Source organism: Salvelinus namaycush, chromosome 1 (genome assembly GCF_016432855.1).
Source record: "Salvelinus namaycush isolate Seneca chromosome 1, SaNama_1.0, whole genome shotgun sequence".
In the NCBI taxonomy this organism is placed as follows: domain Eukaryota; kingdom Metazoa; phylum Chordata; class Actinopteri; order Salmoniformes; family Salmonidae; genus Salvelinus; species Salvelinus namaycush.
This window is the reverse complement of record NC_052307.1, coordinates 80,650,512-80,669,931: the sequence shown is the minus strand read 5'-3', so window position 1 is coordinate 80,669,931 and position 19,420 is coordinate 80,650,512. Positions and strand designations below refer to the sequence as shown.

General features: G+C 46.9%; 1 protein-coding gene across 2 annotated transcripts in view; it reads right to left on the bottom strand.

Annotated features, from left to right (window-relative positions):
- LOC120049732 (mothers against decapentaplegic homolog 6-like) overlaps positions 1-19,174 on the bottom strand; it is a 30,145-nt gene extending 10,971 nt beyond the window's left edge. The window contains exons 1-3 of one of the 2 annotated variants that reach the window (XM_038996102.1): positions 17,576-19,173; positions 16,197-16,253; positions 15,421-15,498 (exon numbers count right to left, since the gene is read on the bottom strand). In XM_038996102.1, the coding sequence (XP_038852030.1) occupies positions 15,421-15,498; positions 16,197-16,253; positions 17,576-18,359 (919 nt within the window). In that variant the 5' untranslated portion in view covers positions 18,360-19,173. Of the gene's footprint in view, positions 1-15,420; positions 15,499-16,196; positions 16,254-17,575 lie in introns of both variants that reach the window. The other variant, XM_038996110.1, reaches the window with a different exon arrangement.
- Positions 19,175-19,420: the final 246 nt, after the last annotated feature.

Genomic DNA, 19,420 nt, shown 5'->3' with positions numbered 1-19,420 from the left:
CCTATCCATCTGGCCCAGAGGTTTAACTACTACACACACCTATCCATCTGGCCCAGAGGTTTAACTACTACACACACCTATCCATCTGGCCCAGAGGTTTAACTACTACACCTATCCATCTGGCCCAGAGGTTTAACTACTACTACACCTATCCATCTGGCCCAGAGGTTTAACTACTACCACACCTATCCATCTGGCCCAGAGGTTTAACTACTACACACACCTATCCATCTGGCCCAGAGGTTTAACTACTACACACACCTATCCATCTGGCCCAGAGGTTTAACTACTACACACACCTATTCATCTGGCCCAGAGGTTTAACTACTACACACACCTATCCATCTGGCCCAGAGGTTTAACTACTACTACACCTATCCATCTGGCCCAGAGGTTTAACTACTACACACACCTATCCATCTGGCCCAGAGGTTTAACTACTACACACACCTATCCATCTGGCCCAGAGGTTTAACTACTACACACACCTATCCATCTGGCCCAGAGGTTTAACTACTACACACACCTATCCATCTGGCCCAGAGGTTTAACTACTACACACACCTATCCATCTGGCCTAGAGGTTTAACTACCACACCTATCCCTCTGGCCCAGGCAGGAGGAAAATGGCTCCTGTCAGTGTGATGTCTCAAGTAGCCTCTTTCCATCCCATCATGCAGCGCAGGAACACACACACATACAAACACTGATGAAAACAATCACACGCGTAAGCAGACACACACAAACACACACACACCGCCCCGTATGTCTCTAGGGCGCAAACACACACAGTCAACTCAACAACAACACGGCGAGCTAGTATTTCCTTAAACAAGGCAAACAGAACTTCTCTCAAACAAACCGAACTTAACCAACCGTTCCTGCAAAACGCACACGCGACATTTTCCAACATTTCATAAAGTCATTGCCTGTCAACATCTGCAAATAATCTTTAGGTTCAACAGCATGGCAGGCTTCCATTAGGCAAATTGCGAGTTGGCAAAAATTCTGACGGAACGATGGAAAGCCACAGCCAGTCCTGTAATTTAAACCTTATTTTAAAATGCGACAGCCTGACTACATGGAGGGAGGAGAGCGGGAGAGAGAAGGAGAGAGAGTGAGAGGGGGGAGAGAGGGAGAGAGAGAGAGAGAGGGAGTTAGAGAGAGAGGGGAGAGAGAGAGAGGGAGAGAGAGAGAAGGAGAGAGCGAGAGAGAGAGAGAGAGAGAGAGAGAGGGAGAGAGAGAGAAGGAGAGAGAGTGAGAGAGGGGGGAGAGGGAGAGAGAGAGGGAGTTAGAGAGAGAGGGGAGAGAGAGAGAGAGAGAGAGGGGAGAGAGAGAGAGAGAGAGAGAGAGAGAGGGAGAGAGAAGGAGAGAGAGTGAGAGAGGGGGGAGAGGGAGAGAGAGAGAGAGGGAGTTAGAGAGAGTAAAAAAGGTAGTAACATACAGAGAAATGGAGAGAGAGAGACTGAGTAAAGGTAGAAACATACAGAGAACTGGAGAAAACATGCTAATAGAGAACTAAATGCAACATGACACACCAAACCAGGATCTCCACTTCCTGTCTGTTGACCTCAAAACTCTCAGTAATTGTCTTGTAGCTTCCAGACTTCCTACACTACACTGTAGAGGAGGGGTCTGTGTCCTACAGACATGTAGCTTCCAGACTTCCTACACTACACTGGAGAGGAGGGGTCTGTGTCCTACAGGCATGTAGCTTCCAGACTTCCTACACTACACTGGAGAGGAGGGGTCTGTGTCCTACAGACATGTAGCTTCCAGACTTCCTACAATACACTGGAGAGGAGGGGTCTGTGTGTTACAGGCATGTAGCTTCCAGACTTCCTACACTACACTGTAGAGGAGGGGTCTGTGTCCTACAGGCATGTAGCTTCCAGACTTCCTACACTACACTGGAGAGGAGGGGTCTGTGTCCTACAGACATGTAGCTTCCAGACTTCCTACACTACACTGGAGAGGAGGGGTCTGTGTCCTACAGGCATGTAGCTTCCAGACTTCCTACACTACACTGTAGAGGAGGGGTCTGTGTCCTACAGACATGTAGCTTCCAGACTTCCTACACTACACTGTAGAGGTCTGTGTCCTACAGGCATGTAGCTTCCAGACTTCCTACACTACACTGGAGAGGAGGGGTCTGTGTCCTACAGGCATGTAGCTTCCAGACGTCCTACACTACACTGGAGAGGAGGGGTCTGTGTCCTACAGGCATGTAGCTTCCAGACTTCCTACACTACACTGGAGAGGAGGGGTCTGTGTCCTACAGGCATGTAGCTTCCAGACTTCCTACACTACACTGTAGAGGAGGGGTCTGTGTCCTACAGACATGTAGCTTCCAGACTTCCTACACTACACTGGAGAGGAGGGGTCTGTGTCCTACAGGCATGTAGCTTCCAGACTTCCTACACTACACTGGAGAGGAGGGGTCTGTGTCCTACAGGCATGTAGCTTCCAGACGTCCTACACTACACTGGAGAGGAGGGGTCTGTGTGTTACAGGCATGTAGCTTCCAGACTTCCTACACTACACTGGAGAGGAGGGATCTGTGTCCTACAGGCATGTAGCTTCCAGACTTCCTACACTACACTGGAGAGGAGGGGTCTGTGTCCTACAGGCATGTAGCTTCCAGACTTCCTACACTACACTGGAGAGGAGGGGTCTGTGTCCTACAGGCATGTAGCTTCCAGACTTCCTACACTACACTGGAGAGGAGGGGTCTGTGTCCTACAGGCATGTAGCTTCCAGACTTCCTACACTACACTGGAGAGGAGGGGTCTGTGTCCTACAGGCATGTAGCTTCCAGACTTCCTACACTACACTGGAGAGGAGGGGTCTGTGTCCTACAGGCATGTAGCTTCCAGACTTCCTACACTACACTGGAGAGGAGGGGTCTGTGTCCTACAGGCATGTAGCTTCCAGACTTCCTACACTACACTGGAGAGGAGGGGTCTGTGTCCTACAGGCATGTAGCTTCCAGACTTCCTACACTACACTGGAGAGGAGGGGTCTGTGTCCTACAGGCATGTAGCTTCCAGACTTCCTACACTACACTGGAGAGGAGGGGTCTGTGTCCTACAGGCATGTAGCTTCCAGACTTCCTACACTACACTGGAGAGGAGGGGTCTGTGTCCTACAGGCATGTAGCTTCCAGACTTCCTACACTACACTGGAGAGGAGGGGTCTGTGTCCTACAGGCATGTAGCTTCCAGACTTCCTACACTACACTGGAGAGGAGGGGTCTGTGTCCTACAGGCATGTAGCTTCCAGACTTCCTACACTACACTGGAGAGGAGGGGTCTGTGTCCTACAGGCATGTAGCTTCCAGACTTCCTACACTACACTGGAGAGGAGGGGTCTGTGTCCTACAGGCATGTAGCTTCCAGACTTCCTACACTACACTGGAGAGGAGGGGTCTGTGTCCTACAGGCATGTAGCTTCCAGACTTCCTACACTACACTGGAGAGGAGGGGTCTGTGTCCTACAGGCATGTAGCTTCCAGACGTCCTACACTACACTGGAGAGGAGGGGTCTGTGTCCTACAGGCATGTAGCTTCCAGACTTCCTACACTACACTGGAGAGGAGGGGTCTGTGTCCTACAGGCATGTAGCTTCCAGACTTCCTACACTACACTGGAGAGGAGGGGTCTGTGTCCTACAGGCATGTAGCTTCCAGACTTCCTACACTACACTGGAGAGGAGGGGTCTGTGTCCTACAGGCATGTAGCTTCCAGACTTCCTACAATACACTGGAGAGGAGGGGTCTGTGTCCTACAGGCATGTAGCTTCCAGACTTCCTACAATACACTGGAGAGGAGGGGTCTGTGTCCTACAGGCATGTAGCTTCCAGACTTCCTACACTACACTGTAGAGGAGGGGTCTGTGTCCTACAGACATGTAGCTTCCAGACTTCCTACACTACACTGGAGAGGAGGGGTCTGTGTCCTACAGGCATGTAGCTTCCAGACTTCCTACACTACACTGTAGAGGAGGGGTCTGTGTCCTACAGGCATGTAGCTTCCAGACTTCCTACACTACACTGGAGAGGAGGGGTCTGTGTGTTACAGGCATGTAGCTTCCAGACTTCCTACACTACACTGGAGAGGAGGGGTCTGTGTCCTACAGGCATGTAGCTTCCAGACTTCCTACACTACACTGGAGAGGAGGGGTCTGTGTCCTATAGGCATGTAGCTTCCAGACTTCCTACACTACACTGGAGAGGAGGGGTCTGTGTCCTACAGGCATGTAGCTTCCAGACTTCCTACACTACACTGGAGAGGAGGGGTCTGTGTCCTACAGGCATGTAGCTTCCAGACTTCCTACACTACACTGGAGAGGAGGGGTCTGTGTCCTACAGGCATGTAGCTTCCAGACTTCCTACACTACACTGGAGAGGAGGGGTCTGTGTCCTACAGGCATGTAGCTTCCAGACTTCCTACACTACACTGGAGAGGAGGGGTCTGTGTCCTACAGGCATGTAGCTTCCAGACGTCCTACACTACACTGGAGAGGAGGGGTCTGTGTCCTACAGGCATGTAGCTTCCAGACTTCCTACACTACACTGGAGAGGAGGGGTCTGTGTCCTACAGGCATGTAGCTTCCAGACTTCCTACACTACACTGGAGAGGAGGGGTCTGTGTCCTACAGGCATGTAGCTTCCAGACTTCCTACACTACACTGGAGAGGAGGGGTCTGTGTGTTACAGGCATATAGCTTCCAGACTTCCTACACTACACTGGAGAGGAGGGGTCTGTGTCCTACAGGCATGTAGCTTCCAGACTTCCTACACTACACTGGAGAGGAGGGGTCTGTGTCCTACAGGCATGTAGCTTCCAGACTTCCTACACTACACTGTAGAGGAGGGGTCTGTGTCCTACAGACATGTAGCTTCCAGACTTCCTACACTACACTGGAGAGGAGGGGTCTGTGTCCTACAGGCATGTAGCTTCCAGACTTCCTACACTACACTGGAGAGGTCTGTGTCCTACAGGCATGTAGCTTCCAGACTTCCTACACTACACTGGAGAGGAGGGGTCTGTGTCCTACAGGCATGTAGCTTCCAGACTTCCTACACTACACTGGAGAGGTCTGTGTCCTACAGGCATGTAGCTTCCAGACTTCCTACACTACACTAGAGAGGAGGGGTCTGTATGTTATAGGCGATTTTCAAGCTCACCATTGCCGGTTTTTAATCAAGTTTTTCACTGTTTTTCCGTTGCTTTGTGAAATCCACCAACGTGCTTCTTTGACAAAAAAATCTTTGAAATGTACAGTAACCAGCAAATGCCAAAAGGTCGCTTGGAAACACTGAGAATCACTACCAATGGAAGTTGTTCATAGAATGACATGACATCATAAAAGTGGACACATCTATATGCTGTGACCAATCTAAAATGTCTTCCTTTCCTCACTATCTTCATGGCCGCAGGTAGCTTAGTGGTTAGGCCAGTTACCGGAAGGTTGTTGGATTGAATCCCCGGGATGACAAGGTAATGATCAGTTGTTCTGCCCCTGAACAAGGTAGTTATAACCCACTGTTCCCCATTAGGCCATCATTGTTTCTTAACTGACTTGCCTAGTTAAATAAAGGTAACATTTCTTGGACCACTGCTAGGTAAAAGGACTGGATAGGTTTCAGCCTTACTGCTTTCACCTATCAAATCATTTTAAATCAGTGGTTGAAGAGTGAAAGGCATCTGCTTCCAGTTGTAAAGACCCCCTGTAGTGGCGCTAGTCTAAAGGTAGGGGAAAGCAGCAGTGAGCCAGAGCTCTGCTGCTAGCTCTGGACCTATGTGCTCCCAGTGAAAAAGAGCCGCCATGGAAAATATTTGAGGAAATGGCAAGTGGTTAATGGGCCAGCTCTTAATGTTGAATTCCATACTCTAGTGTGTCTCAGTCATGCATATGAGGAAGTGTTGTACGCATGCCAGGGACCCCGCTATCGCTTCAGGTCAAAGGGACCCCGCTATCGCTTCAGGTCAAAGGGACCATGCTATCCCTTCAGGTCAAAGGGACCCCGCTATCGCTTCAGGTCAAAGGGACATGCTATCGCTTCAGGTCAAAGGGACCCCGCTATCACTTCAGGTCAAAGGGACCACGCTATGCCTTCAGGTCAAAGGGACCCCGCTATCGCTTCAGGTCAAAGGGACATGCTATCGCTTCAGGTCAAAGGGACCCCGCTATCGCTTCAGGTCAAAGGGACCATGCTATCGCTTCAGGTCAAAGGGACCCCGCTATCACTTCAGGTCAAAGGGACCAAGCTATCGTTTCAGGTCAAAGGGACCATGCTATCGCTTCAGGTCAAAGGGACCCCGCTATCACTTCAGGTCAAAGGGACCAAGCTATCGCTTCAGGTCAAAGGGACATGCTATCGCTTCAGGTCAAAGGGACCCCGCTATCACTTCAGGTCAAAGGGACCACGCTATCCCTTCAGGTCAAAGGGACCCCGCTATCGCTTCAGGTCAAAGGGACATGCTATCGCTTCAGGTCAAAGGGACCCCGCTATTGCTTCAGGTCAAAGGGACCATGCTATCGCTTCAGGTCAAAGGGACCCCGCTATCACTTCAGGTCAAAGGGACCAAGCTATCGTTTCAGGTCAAAGGGACCACGCTATCGCTTCAGGTCAAAGGGACCCCACTATCACTTCAGGTCAAAGGGACCAAGCTATCGTTTCAGGTCAAAGGGACAACGCTATCCCTTCAGGTCAAAGGGACCTCGCTATCACTTCAGGTCAAAGGGACCATGCTATCGCTTCAGGTCAAAGGGACCACGCTATCGCTTCAGGTCAAAGGGACCATGCTATCGCTTCAGGTCAAAGGGACCCCGCTATCACTTCAGGTCAAAGGGACCAAGCTATCGTTTCAGGTCAAAGGGACAACGCTATCCCTTCAGGTCAAAGGGACCCCGCTATCGCTTCAGGTCAAAGGGACCACGCTATCACTTCAGGTCAAAGGGACCCCGCTATCACTTCAGGTCAAAGGGATCACGCTATCGCTTCAGGTCAAAGGGACCATGCTATCGCTTCAGGTCAAAGGGACCAAGCTATCGTTTCAGGTCAAAGGGACAACGCTATCCCTTCAGGTCAAAGGGACATGCTATCGCTTCAGGTCAAAGGGACCACGCTATCACTTCAGGTCAAAGGAACCCCACTATCGCTTCAGGTCAAAGGGACCATGCTATCGTTTCAGGTCAAAGGGACCATGCTATCGTTTCAGGTCAAAGGGACCCCGCTATCGCTTCAGGTCAAAGGGACCATGCTATCGTTTCAGGTCAAAGGGACAACGCTATCCCTTCAAGTCAAAGGGACATGCTATCGCTTCAGGTCAAAGGGGCCACGCTATCGCTTCAGGTCAAAGGGACAACGCTATCCCTTCAGGTCAAAGCGACATGCTATCGCTTCAGGTCAAAGGGGCCACGCTATCGCTTCAGGTCAAAGGGACAACGCTATCCCTTCAGGTCAAAGGGACATGCTATCGCTTCAGGTCAAAGGGGCCCCGCTATTGCTTCAGGTCAAAGGGACCATGCTATCGCTTCAGGTCAAAGGGACATGATATCGCTTCAGGTCAAAGGGACCATGCTATCGCTTCAGGTCAAAGGGACATGCTATCGTTTCAGGTCAAAGGGACATGCTATTGTTTCAGGTCAAAGGGCCAACGCTATCGCTTCAGGTCAAAGGGGCCACGCTATCGCTTCAGGTCAAAGGGACATGCTATCGTTTCAGGTCAAAGGGACAATGCTATCGCTTCAGGTCAAAGGGACAACGCTATCGTTTCAGGTCAAAGGGACAACGCTATCCCTTCAGGTCAAAGAACCCGGAGATAGGAAGAATAATGTTTCTGTAGAGACCAGGGGCCATTGAACAACTCTGGCCCTCGAGGTCCCCAGACACTTTAGTATGCTGGTTTTAGTATGTAGTAGTACATGTTCATCTTTGACTTCTAATCAGAGATGAAATGATACCAGGGAGTTCAGGTATGGACCCATTAAGTGGCAGCTAAAACCAGACTATGGGCTTTAAAGACTTGAATTGTGCACCCCTGGTGTGGCTGGAAATGTGACTGAGAATGTAGCGCGTCAGTCACAGCATAGAAAACACACACACGGATTTCTACAAACCCTCGTCCTGACGGCGATACGTTCGAACACATATCACCTGTAACTCTCGACCACCCCCTCCTCCCCCTCTCTGCCCACCATCCTCTCCTTGTTTCTGAAACACTCTGGCCCCCCTCTTCTCTTCCCAGCATTCCAGTGCCGTGCCCCCACAGTCAAAGGGACAATTCATGGCCTGGCGCGGCTACAAGCGCAGACAGGGGCTCTGAAGCAGGATGTTGTTTGACTGATTCCTCCTCGCACCGCTTAAAACAACAAGCCGCAAAAAATATGATTTGGGAGGGTGGGCAAAGAGGAAGTGGGTCCACTCACCTAACCTCAAGACTAGAGTGCAACTCATACCCAGTCTCATTACTGTAAAGCAGCTAGCTTGGATCCAGGATAGGATCCAGGATAGGATCCAGGATAGGTCAGAGCAGTACGGGAAGCTCATGCTGCATAATTACCTTGAACTATCTGGGCTTTGTGTAGGTCAGTGGATAATATAGAGAGGAGGCAAGGAGAGGAAGCCAATTCATTTTTAGATGCAGCCAGTTTGACACCAGTTATCTCTCAATGCAATACCACCAGCAGTGGAATGTCTCTTTTATGCTCTTACACTTTGAAGAAACAACACGCAACAAATATAGTTACCTTCGTGAATCAACATCAAACGGTCCTACCTTGATAATCTGCCTGATCTTACATGGTCCCCCATTACCTTGGGTAGGAAAAAGGGTTGAGCTGGTATGCTTAGCTTATGTCTCTAGTCTCCACATCAAGTTCAATAGATCTCTTCGTTGATTGTGTTCTTGTGTAGAGTGCTGAGTTAGCCTGTGTCCTGGTAGAACCCCTATGAGAGTCCTCAGCGCCGATGTTATCTCCACCAAGTCAGTCAGACAGACATTCCTGAGCGTCTCACACAAGGCATTGCCCTAGCTTTCCCATGAATGAGGCCTTAACGACAAACAGGCCTGTGACACGTGGTTTACCCCTGTGTTATTTACAGACCTTAGACCCGAAGGTGGAGATAGCTAGCTCGCTAGCTGGGCCCCTAAAAGCCCTAAAAGCTTCCAGTTGACATTTCCATTTGTAAAGCAAGGGACATGTTGGCGTGTGTTTTCAGGTTACGTTAACTGATGGAATGATAAAGGTCTGTGCAGAATGTATGCACCACACCCTGTCTGCTGCAAGGCTTTCAAAGCAACTGTTTTCAGATTAATAAAGAGAGATGATAGATTATCCAACCAAATGCTTTCATTCTTTTTTTTACACCTTAAATCCCAACCTTTTGTGAATGTCGTCAAACTGATCATTTGTAAAGTATAAAGACAAATTATTTCACAATAATCTAATCCATACAGATAAACTAAACTGAGGCTAAATTTAAAATAAATAAGTTCTGAATAGGTTGATTTAATTTGACCTTTAAACGTTGAGGTATGAAAACATGTGTCTGCTGCACTCCTTCCTTATTCCCCCTCCTGTCATTTATCCAGCCTGGGGGCGGGGCCGTGAAGGGACCACACAGACCACCTTTGGTAAATTGATCTTTCCATTTCCACTCAACTCTCCTGGCCAACAATAGGAGAAGCCCTCCCTTAGTTATCTCTGGGTCACTGGCTCTGTGTGCCTGCTACAAAGTACAACCAACATCAACATTGTGGATTGACAGGACTGAATGCACTCACTTTGAATCAGAAATGTTAACCTCTCCTTCTCCCCCAAAACGCCACTTTCAGCAGATTCAGAAGTAAGCTAAACGTGTTGGAGTTTGTAGAAGCAGCAGTAGCTAGGGAATGTGCCATGATTCCTGTCAACGGTAACAAGAGAACAAAACATTTGGGGAGTAAAGAGTTTGGGAACGACACACAACACACTAACTAACTGAATGACTATGGAGGCTCATGGCGGGGCTTTCAGGGCTGTTTTGATTGGCTATGAACAAACAGTTGGCTCAAGACAGGTTGGACATAACGCTAGTTCACCTTTCAACACCCCACGAGCTGGGCAGGGGAGTTTGATGGAGTGAGTCTGCGGTCTCTCTCCGCACTACAAGGACCCCCAGCGTAAACAAACAGGCCTCGAGTTTCAACCAGAGGGGACTGTTTCCTGCTTCAGCCAGCCTCCCAAAGCCCCTCTTACCAGAGCTCTGCTCCACTCTGCTTTCCAAAATGCCAACCCCCTTCCACTGCTCAATTACCCAGAGGAATGGAGGGATTTGAGGGAAGAGAGAGAGGGAGTGGGAGAGGGGGATGGGGAGAGAGAGGGAGTGGGAGAGGGGGATGGGGAGAGAGAGGGAGTGGGAGAGCGGGATGGGGAGAGAGAGGGAGTGGGAGAGCGGGATGGGGAGAGAGTGGGACGGGGAGAGAGAGGGAGTGGGAGAGGGGGACGGGGAGAGGGAGGGAGAGAGAGAGAGGGAGAAAAAGTGAGAGAGAGGGGGAGGGAGGGAGAGAGAGAGGGGCAGAGAGAAAGAGTGAGAACATAGCTACATTGCTGTGGCATCTAGATTGTGGGAGACCCCCTCCATCCGACTTTCACAATAGGAGCTTTATGCGGCCCAGTCTTTGGTTGTCTTAATAGGCTTTCAACAGAGGGAGTAAAGCACAACATAATAACTTCATTAACTGCAGAGTTGGCCGTTTATGCAAACATACAGATGGGGGGCCAATATACCTTAGGCTAGGGGTGTGTGTTTGGGCTGCCATACTCAAGACTAACTGTTAACCCTTTCTAGTTTGGAGGTGAACTGATGTCCGATAACAAAATCCACATAGATAGGTGATGAAACGTGTGCGAACTCGAGTGAAATTCATTTCAGAAATATGCTTTTCATAGCATACAATGTTACTGGTTGCATTGACTCCAGAACAACATAAAGAGAAGAGTAAAATGATCATGGAAGTCTTCCGGAGACCCCTGATGTCAGGTCTCCTCATCTGGACCTCATTTCCATCGATGGCAACTAGAAGCTGCTTGTGTTGTGAGTGCTTCTCTGGTCGCTGATGATGTGTCAGTGAAAAGCAATATGTGGGCCAGGTCTAGTATTGACAGTAGACTAGTTTCCCAACATGGTTCTATCAACGTCAGGGTTACTGGTCAAAACTGGATTTAAGACCCTGTTTTGTTCATCTACAGAAAGTAGTCTTTTGAAGAGTTAACTTCATAGCAGCGCTGACTTCAACGGCAAACAGAATGATGCAAATACAATCCTGATGTAACTGTGATCAGATCTTACAACGACAATCCCTCCCACAACGCAAGTTGAGAACAAAATTATTTTAAATTCAGTGTAAATAATGTTGCAGTTTATCCAAACACCAGTAAAACATTATAATGCTCAAATGTAGTTATTTATCACCTGGAGTTACTTTATTTGTCAATAACATGAGCATGTCCATGAATACATGTATAGTGGTCGACAACTGGCAAGGCCAATAAATAACGAGCAACCCCACCTCATAAACAAGGCATTCTGGGAATCAGCCCCCGTGCTCCTTGTTGATACTTGCACACATTACTCCTCTTTACCTTTACGGGAGGGGGGGCCCTACTCTCATGTTCTATACTCTTTACCTTTAGGGGGGCCCTACTCTCATGTTCTATACTCTTTACCTTTAGGGGGGCTCTACTCCAGTGTTCAATACTCCTCTTTACCTTTAGGGGGGCCCTACTCCAGTGTTCAATACTCCTCTTTACCTTTAGGGGGGGCTACTCCAGTGTCCAATACTCCTCTTTACCTTTAGGGGGGGGGGGGGGGGGCTACTCCAGTGTTCAATGCTCCTCTTTACCTTTAGGGGGGCCCTACTCCAGTGTTCTATGCTCCTCTTTACCTTTAGGGGGGGGGGGGGGGGCTACTCCAGTGTTCAATGCTCCTCTTTACCTTTAGGGGGGCCCTACTCCAGTGTTCTATGCTCCTCTTTACCTTTAGGGGGGGGGGGGGGGGGGCTACTCCAGTGTTCAATACTCCTCTTTACCTTTAGGGGGGGGCCCTACTCCAGTGTTCAATACTCCTCTTTACCTTTAGGGGGGGCCCTACTCCAGTGTTCAATACTCCTCTTTACCTTTAGGGGGGGGCCCTACTCCAGTGTTCAATACTCCTCTTTACCTTTAGGGGGGGGGGGGGGCTACTCCAGTGTTCAATACTCCTCTTTACCTTTAGGGGGGCCCTACTCCAGTGTTCTATACTCCTCTTTACCTTTAGGGGGGGGGGGGCTACTCCAGTGTTCAATACTCAACTTTACCTTTAGGGGGGGGGCCCTACTCCAGTGTTCAATACTCCTCTTTACCTTTAGGGGGGGCCCTACTCCAGTGTTCAATACTCCTCTTTACCTTTAGGGGGGGCCCTACTCCAGTGTTCAATACTCCTCTTTACCTTTGGGGGGGGGGGGGGGGGAATACTCCAGTGTTCAATACTTCTCTTTACCTTTAGGGAGGGGCCCTACTCCAGTGTTCAATACTCCTCTTTACCTTTAGGGGGGGCCTACTCCAGTGTTTTATACTCCTCTTTACCTTTAGGGGGGGCCCTACTCCAGTGTTCAATACCCCTCTTTACCTTTAGGGGGGGCCCTACTCCAGTGTTCAATACTCCTCTTTACCTTTAGGGGGGGCCTACTCCAGTGTTTTATACTCCTCTTTACCTTTAGGGGGGGCCCTACTCCAGTGTTTTATACTCCTCTTTACCTTTAGGGGGGGCCCTACTCCAGTGTTCTATACTCCTCTTCACCTTTGGGGGGGGGGGGGGGGGGGGGGGAATACTCCAGTGTTCTATACTCCTCTTCACCTTTGGGGGGGGGGGGGGGGGGGGAATACTCCAGTGTTCTATACTCCTCTTCACCTTTAGGGGGATCATACTAATAAGAACTGGGTTGTTTGCTTTCAGGGCAGGCACACCGTAGCAAAATGTTTTGCGATGGTGAACCTGAAACAATAATTTCTTATTGGTCAATTTCAGTTAGTACCTCCCTGTTTCAGTCTAGTTTCTTCCATTTGGAGCCTCATACACAGTAGAAAACGAAAGGAAAAGCAGCAGCACTCTAATGGCTCAGATGCAATTATTTATTTAACTTCTTCTCAATAGGGGGTGCTGTTTGGACTTTGTAATAATTTCGTTCCCAAATTAAACTGCCTCGTACTCAATTCTTGCTCGTACAATATGCATATTATTATTACTATTGGATAGAAAACACTCTCTAGTTTCTAAAACCGTTTGAATTATATCTGTGAGTGAAACAGAACTGGAGTTGGAGGATTTTTCCTATGAGGATGTGAGAATGCTGAATTCTGCAAGCTGTTCCCAGGTCAGTTTATTAATTTGCCTGTCTTCTATTGGTTGAGATGCACTGCATACGTCTTCCCCTGGGTGTCAGCGAATAGTGAGAGTTGAAATGGGGTTGCTAGGCAGAACTGAGAGGTTATAAATAGCCTGGGAACGTAGGGTCCGGTCTTTGTTCACTTCGCTCTGACGCAGGAAGGACATTTGGCTGTGGCTCTAGAACGCTCCGGTTATAGGCCTTAGATATATCCGGTCATGTTTTTATTTGTTATAGGTGTTAAAGACATCATAATGTTGTTATATTTAACCGAGTTATATCAGTTTATATCGGTATATTGCGATTTTCGGATATTTAATCGTCCTGCGTTTTAGTGGGTCGGACACGTCTTTGCCACATGGCTAATGTTTACTGCTAAATCGAACGTTGAAGAGGACAATCTACAACCAAGCAACGATTCTTTTGGACTAAGGACACCTTGCCCAAGATTCTGATGGAAGCTCATCAAAAGGTAAGAACTATTTAAGATGTTAATTCGTTGTTCTGTTGAAAAAAGTAAAATGCATATTCCGCCATTCATTTCGGTGCGGTCTCGCTTTAACGCACGCTGTATGCCGTTGTAACGTTAATTTTAAAAATATAACAGCGATTGCATTAAGAACTAATGTATCTTTCATTTGCTGTCCAACCTGTATTTTTTAGTCAAGTTTATGATTAGTTATCGATTAGATTAGGTGCCTCTCCCAAGATTTCTCCCGACATATTGTTGGCAGCCTGGCTACTTTTCTCATTGTATAACCACGATTTGTGCCGCTAAATATGCACATTTTCGAACAAACTCTATATGTATTGTGTAATATGATGTTATAGGACTGTCATCTGATGAAGTTTTGAGAAGGTTAGTCAAAAATGTAATATCTTTTGCTGGTTTATTCGCTATCGCTAACATGCATGAATCAATGCTGCTGTGTGGTTGCCTATTGTAGTAAGCTAATATAATGCTATATTGTGTTTTCGCTGTAAAACGCTTAAAAAATCTGAAATATTGGCTGGATTCACAAGATCTTTGTCTTTCATTTGCTGTACGCTGTGTATTTTTCAGAAATGTTTTATGATGAGTATTTAGGTAATTCACGTTGCTCTCTGTAGTTATTCTAGTCGCTTTGGTGAGAGTTGTGATGGTGGCTGCAATGGTAAACTATGATTTATACCTGAAATATGCACATTTTTCTAACAAAACATATGCTATACAATAAATATGTTATCAGACTGTCATCTGATGAAGTTGTTTCTTGGTTAGTGGCTATTTATATCTTTATTTGGTCGAATTTGTGATAGCTACCTATGCAGGAAAAAAATGGTGGAGTAAAAAAAGTGGTGTCTTTTGCTAACGTGGTTAGCTAATAGATTTACATATTGTGTCTTCCCTGTAAAACATTTTAAAAATCAGAAATGATGGCTGGATTCACAAGATGTGTATCTTTCATCTGGTGTCTTGGACTTGTGATTTAATGATATTTAGATGCTAGTATTTACTTGTGACGCTATGCTAGGCTATGCTAGTCAGCTTTTTTACTGATGGGGGTGCTCCCGGATCCGGGTTTGGGAGGAACTAGAAGTTAACCAAAGTTTGGACAGCTAAGCTGTCTTCATCAGGGTTTCATCTGAATACAAAGATGATGAATGCATGGCAGATGTACTCATAACCCTATCAGATCTCTCTATCACATAACACACTGCTTCCCTATTTGATCAGAATGATTGGTTAGGAGTGAAGTCCACAAACAATAGTGCACAGCACAAACCAAACTAGACATAAAGTAAAATTCATATAATCTACTACTGTATTCCAACATTATATTAACCAACAATAAAACCCCATCCCAAACAAACAATGAAGGAATGAAATAAGTGTATTTTGTGTTAAACTATGTCACTCTTTCTATCAATGGACTGAATGCTAAATCAATAGCCCCCAATGCTAATGTTGGCCTATCATTCCGTGGTAATAAGTCTGGAGCATGGAAGCTGGTTGACGTCTCACCTGAGAAGAGTCTTGGCGCGACGTCGGGGGAGTGGGGGGCCACAGTTTCAGTGTACGACAGTGTTGAATCTGATAGTTCTGCAAAGGACAGAACATGACAGGGGAGTGAAATCCAGAGCTCCATGGAAACCATTGTAACCATAGACTTTGGCGTTAACTATTGTCCAGAGAGCGTTGTGTTGTGGTCCTACTATAACGCCATGTTCCTCAAAGAGAGGTGTGAGGAGAATACAAAACGAATTTGAAGCAGGAGAAAGCATGTGAATGCAGGAATAATGTACTGGCACATGACTAACTTTGAGGTAAAAGACCCGACATTCCAGCTCCGGTAACACTACATTTTCCAGCACAGAAAATAGGGGGTATAACTTTGATTTTTATTGAACCTTTATTTAACTAGGCAAGTCAGTTAAGAACAAATTCTTATTTACAATGACGGTCTACCCCGGCCAAACCCGGACGATGCTGTGAAAATTGTTCACCGCCCTATGGGACTCCTAATCCCGGCCGGTTGTGATACAGCCTGGAATCAAACCAGGGACTGTAGTGACAGCCTGGATGAAGTGGGTACAATATGTAATTACTTTCAGTTGTTCACAACTATATAAATGTTATATTAATAAATATATAATTACTTTAAAAAGACAAAACAAAACTGTGCTGGGAAGTAAAATGCTACCAAAACTCCATTACAGTGAAACGCCTTGTGAACTTAGCAGATATCTCTGTGGCTCACTGTTGCTGAGGGGGAGCATGACTGTTACTGCCTGACTTACCCAGTGGCTTGTGTTCATCTGAGGGAGATAGTCGTGAGTAGGGGGGTGGTGGGGATTCTGAAATACAAAATATGCGTGTTAGATGCTTGGTACTGCGTAGAAGTACATAGTTAGGTATCAGAGCATAATCTGTTACTATATGAAATAATAAGTAACATGGATTACTGGGAAAACACAGACAACAATCTGCATATGTCTGTAAAAAAAGAAGCTGTTGATGGTTGAATGGGCAGATCAACATACAATTCTTCAGACAGAATATAGAATAAAAGATGAGACATTCACAACTCTGTTGAATAAGCACTTCCAATGGTTCATAACTAAAAACGTAATTACATTACATATAAAATATGTTTTCAGGTCCTAATTAAACAGCTATAAATAAAGAACACAAAAGAAAAGTAGGCTACATGTTGTCAACGGGCATTTTCCATACATAAAACCAAGAAAGCTAATGGTGAACTGTCGAAATAGTTGTCTGGGACAAAGAAACAGGCCATGGGAACGGAGTGGATATAATGGCTGCGGGTTCTTTAAGAGTGGAGGCAGTAATTGCTGGAGTACTCAGTCAGTGAGATACCCAGCTAGTCAGTCTGGCGCCAGCAGTATGCAAACTGTATATTATCACCACTCCTTCACCTAAATAGCAAGAGGGGGACCTCCTAGGGAAGGAAAAAGAGCCTTTCAAAGCGCTACTTCAGAGCGATCTTCAAATGGATAACGTAAAAGCTAAACAAATGAATATAATCGATATCATGAACTAAAACATTGAAATAGAGGAATGTGTTGTTGAGTACTTAGCAGAGAAAATATTTGATGCAAATACATTATAATGCAAGCTCTCCCTTTCCCTCTAGCTCTGTGTGAATGTGTGTACAGTGTTGTTTTTGAGGGATAGTATGCTAGCTACACTTCCAACAGTTGGAATTCAGTTGCTGTAATCATACAATTCGCTAGAAAATGTTAACTCCCGCGCATTGGCTTAGCAACCAAATATTTACAACAATGCGCATCAACAAAACTTCAAGAGTCCAAGTATGTCTCACTTAATCGCAGAGAAGTATAACCCTACGTGATTATTCATTGGCTTTGTGACTATGAACGCGTTTTAATTTCACCTCACATACGGTGGACACCTTTAGCGCTGCCTGGCCTTCTAATGAGTCCCATCTTTCACCATCCACCAGACTTCAGGTAGAATGTGAGCATTGGCACGCAGTGCTTGGTTATCGCGTTTGAAAAGCATCTATAAGTGTAGCCTCACTATGCGCACTTGTGCGTAAACCTATCTAAAAAATAGACCCTTTCAATTTATACAGATTTGATTTGTGTAGAATGGGGTAAAAGTGTATGATTGTAACCAATATCAGTTGTCCTACCTGGCCCACACAAGAGACTGTAGTGATAGGGGTTACAGCACACCGTTTCGCTGCTGTCCAATGCCCAGAAGCTTTGACAGTGGCACAGCGCTTTGAGTTGAGTCGAGTGGTGCAGGTCAGTCCATCGGTAGAGTTTACAGAGCAGAAATGGGGGAGATGTCGAGTGGCCACCTAAACGCAGCTCCGTCTGGGGTACCAGAACACAGTCACTGGGCATCCCTCCTTTCGACTCCACCGCCTCCAACAAGGCATCCAGCGGTTTCTCCTTGAGTCTTTTCAAAAGAGCATAGGTAACGTTCTTGAGTTCTTGCTCGGCCACCGAGACAGTATTCCCCTCCCGTCCCGTGAGGATACCTCCATCGCGGGGACTAGAGTTTCGAATACCCCGGGTCAAGACGGGGCTCCGAGGTCTAGGGTCCCTGTCTCGAAACAAACAGCAAGTAACCGTTCTACTGTCATTCTCGTGTTCTGGCTGAGAGCCTCGGTGATGAGGGACGGGGACACACATGGCATCCCTCTGACCATGGTCCGAATTGTCCCCCGGCGCCGACTCTGCGCTGTCCGTGAGGTCTGTGTTGCACACTTCGTCGAAAGTTCCCAGAGATGGCGAGGCACGGGTCACCGACCCGAGCTCCGTTTTGGGTATTTTTTCTGGGTTACTGCCACACGAACCGTCCCGAAACTCCTCGCTTCGTTTGCTTCTCCCATCTCCCCCGTCTCTGTCTGGGACTAAACGGCTTCTCCAGAGTCGCCGTATAAGACCTGAGCGTTTCGACCTGAACATACGACAATTTAGACAGTTTTGGATGTGTCGTATTGTTCCCGTCCAGGTCTGTGAGGATTCCACATTGATTTATGGTCTCCGCACAACATTAATGTTTTGTAAACGGCGCGCACTACATGCGCAGCCGGGGGTCGTAGATTTATGACTAACTCGCAGCATTAGAATGTAATTTACGGTTGTATGTTGCATTAAACAAAGTCAAATGTAACGAGATTGCACAGCTAAACAGAATGCGCCATACATGCATTTACTGGTCTGTTATATCCTACAACCATATCGTCTACCAACTCCATGAAAACGTGTGTCTTTACAGAGGCTACACAATTCCCCAAGACTATCTTCCGAGCAGCAATTCATAGGCTATACCATAATTATTCCTCCAATAACTAGGCTATAGCTACAACATGAAACGACAGCAAAATAGGTTTTTCTTGGACTTTGAGCACCCTTGGTTAAATCCTTCGCTTTAGAATCCTTGTGACGGCACATCGATGGAGTTGCTTCACCACGAAATAATCCCAAATAATCCTTGCCGCATTCAGATTCCAATGTTATTTTCCACCGTAGTGTAGAATAATCCGTTTGCAACCCCGAGATAAAAAGTTTAGATTGAGTTTTTATGCTGCTCAAACATACGGATGCAGATGTAGCTACTCCGATTCAAGACTCAGGAGTGGTTTAAAGGAAAACTTGAATGACTTTGCTGCCAGTCTCACTCTCTGCTATTCTTTTCGGATACACTCGCCCGTGCACACGGGGCCCCAGGAAAGCTCTGGAGCCATTGGTTGATTCCCATCATGTGCCAGTCTAGACACTTTGGCGGCTGTGAGCCGCACTGATTGTTGCGCAAACATGGTTTCAAGTTTCTTAACTCTTAAAGGCGCAACATCCACCTTTCTTCTCTCAAACTTTCAACTCTTCCCACGAATTTTATATCCCACTGAACATGTTTACTAACCTACCGAAACATAAATGCACACATTTATCTCAGGGAAACACTTAATACTTAATGACAGAAAAACGCTCATTCAGTAAAATTCTGTATGGAATCTGAATTATTT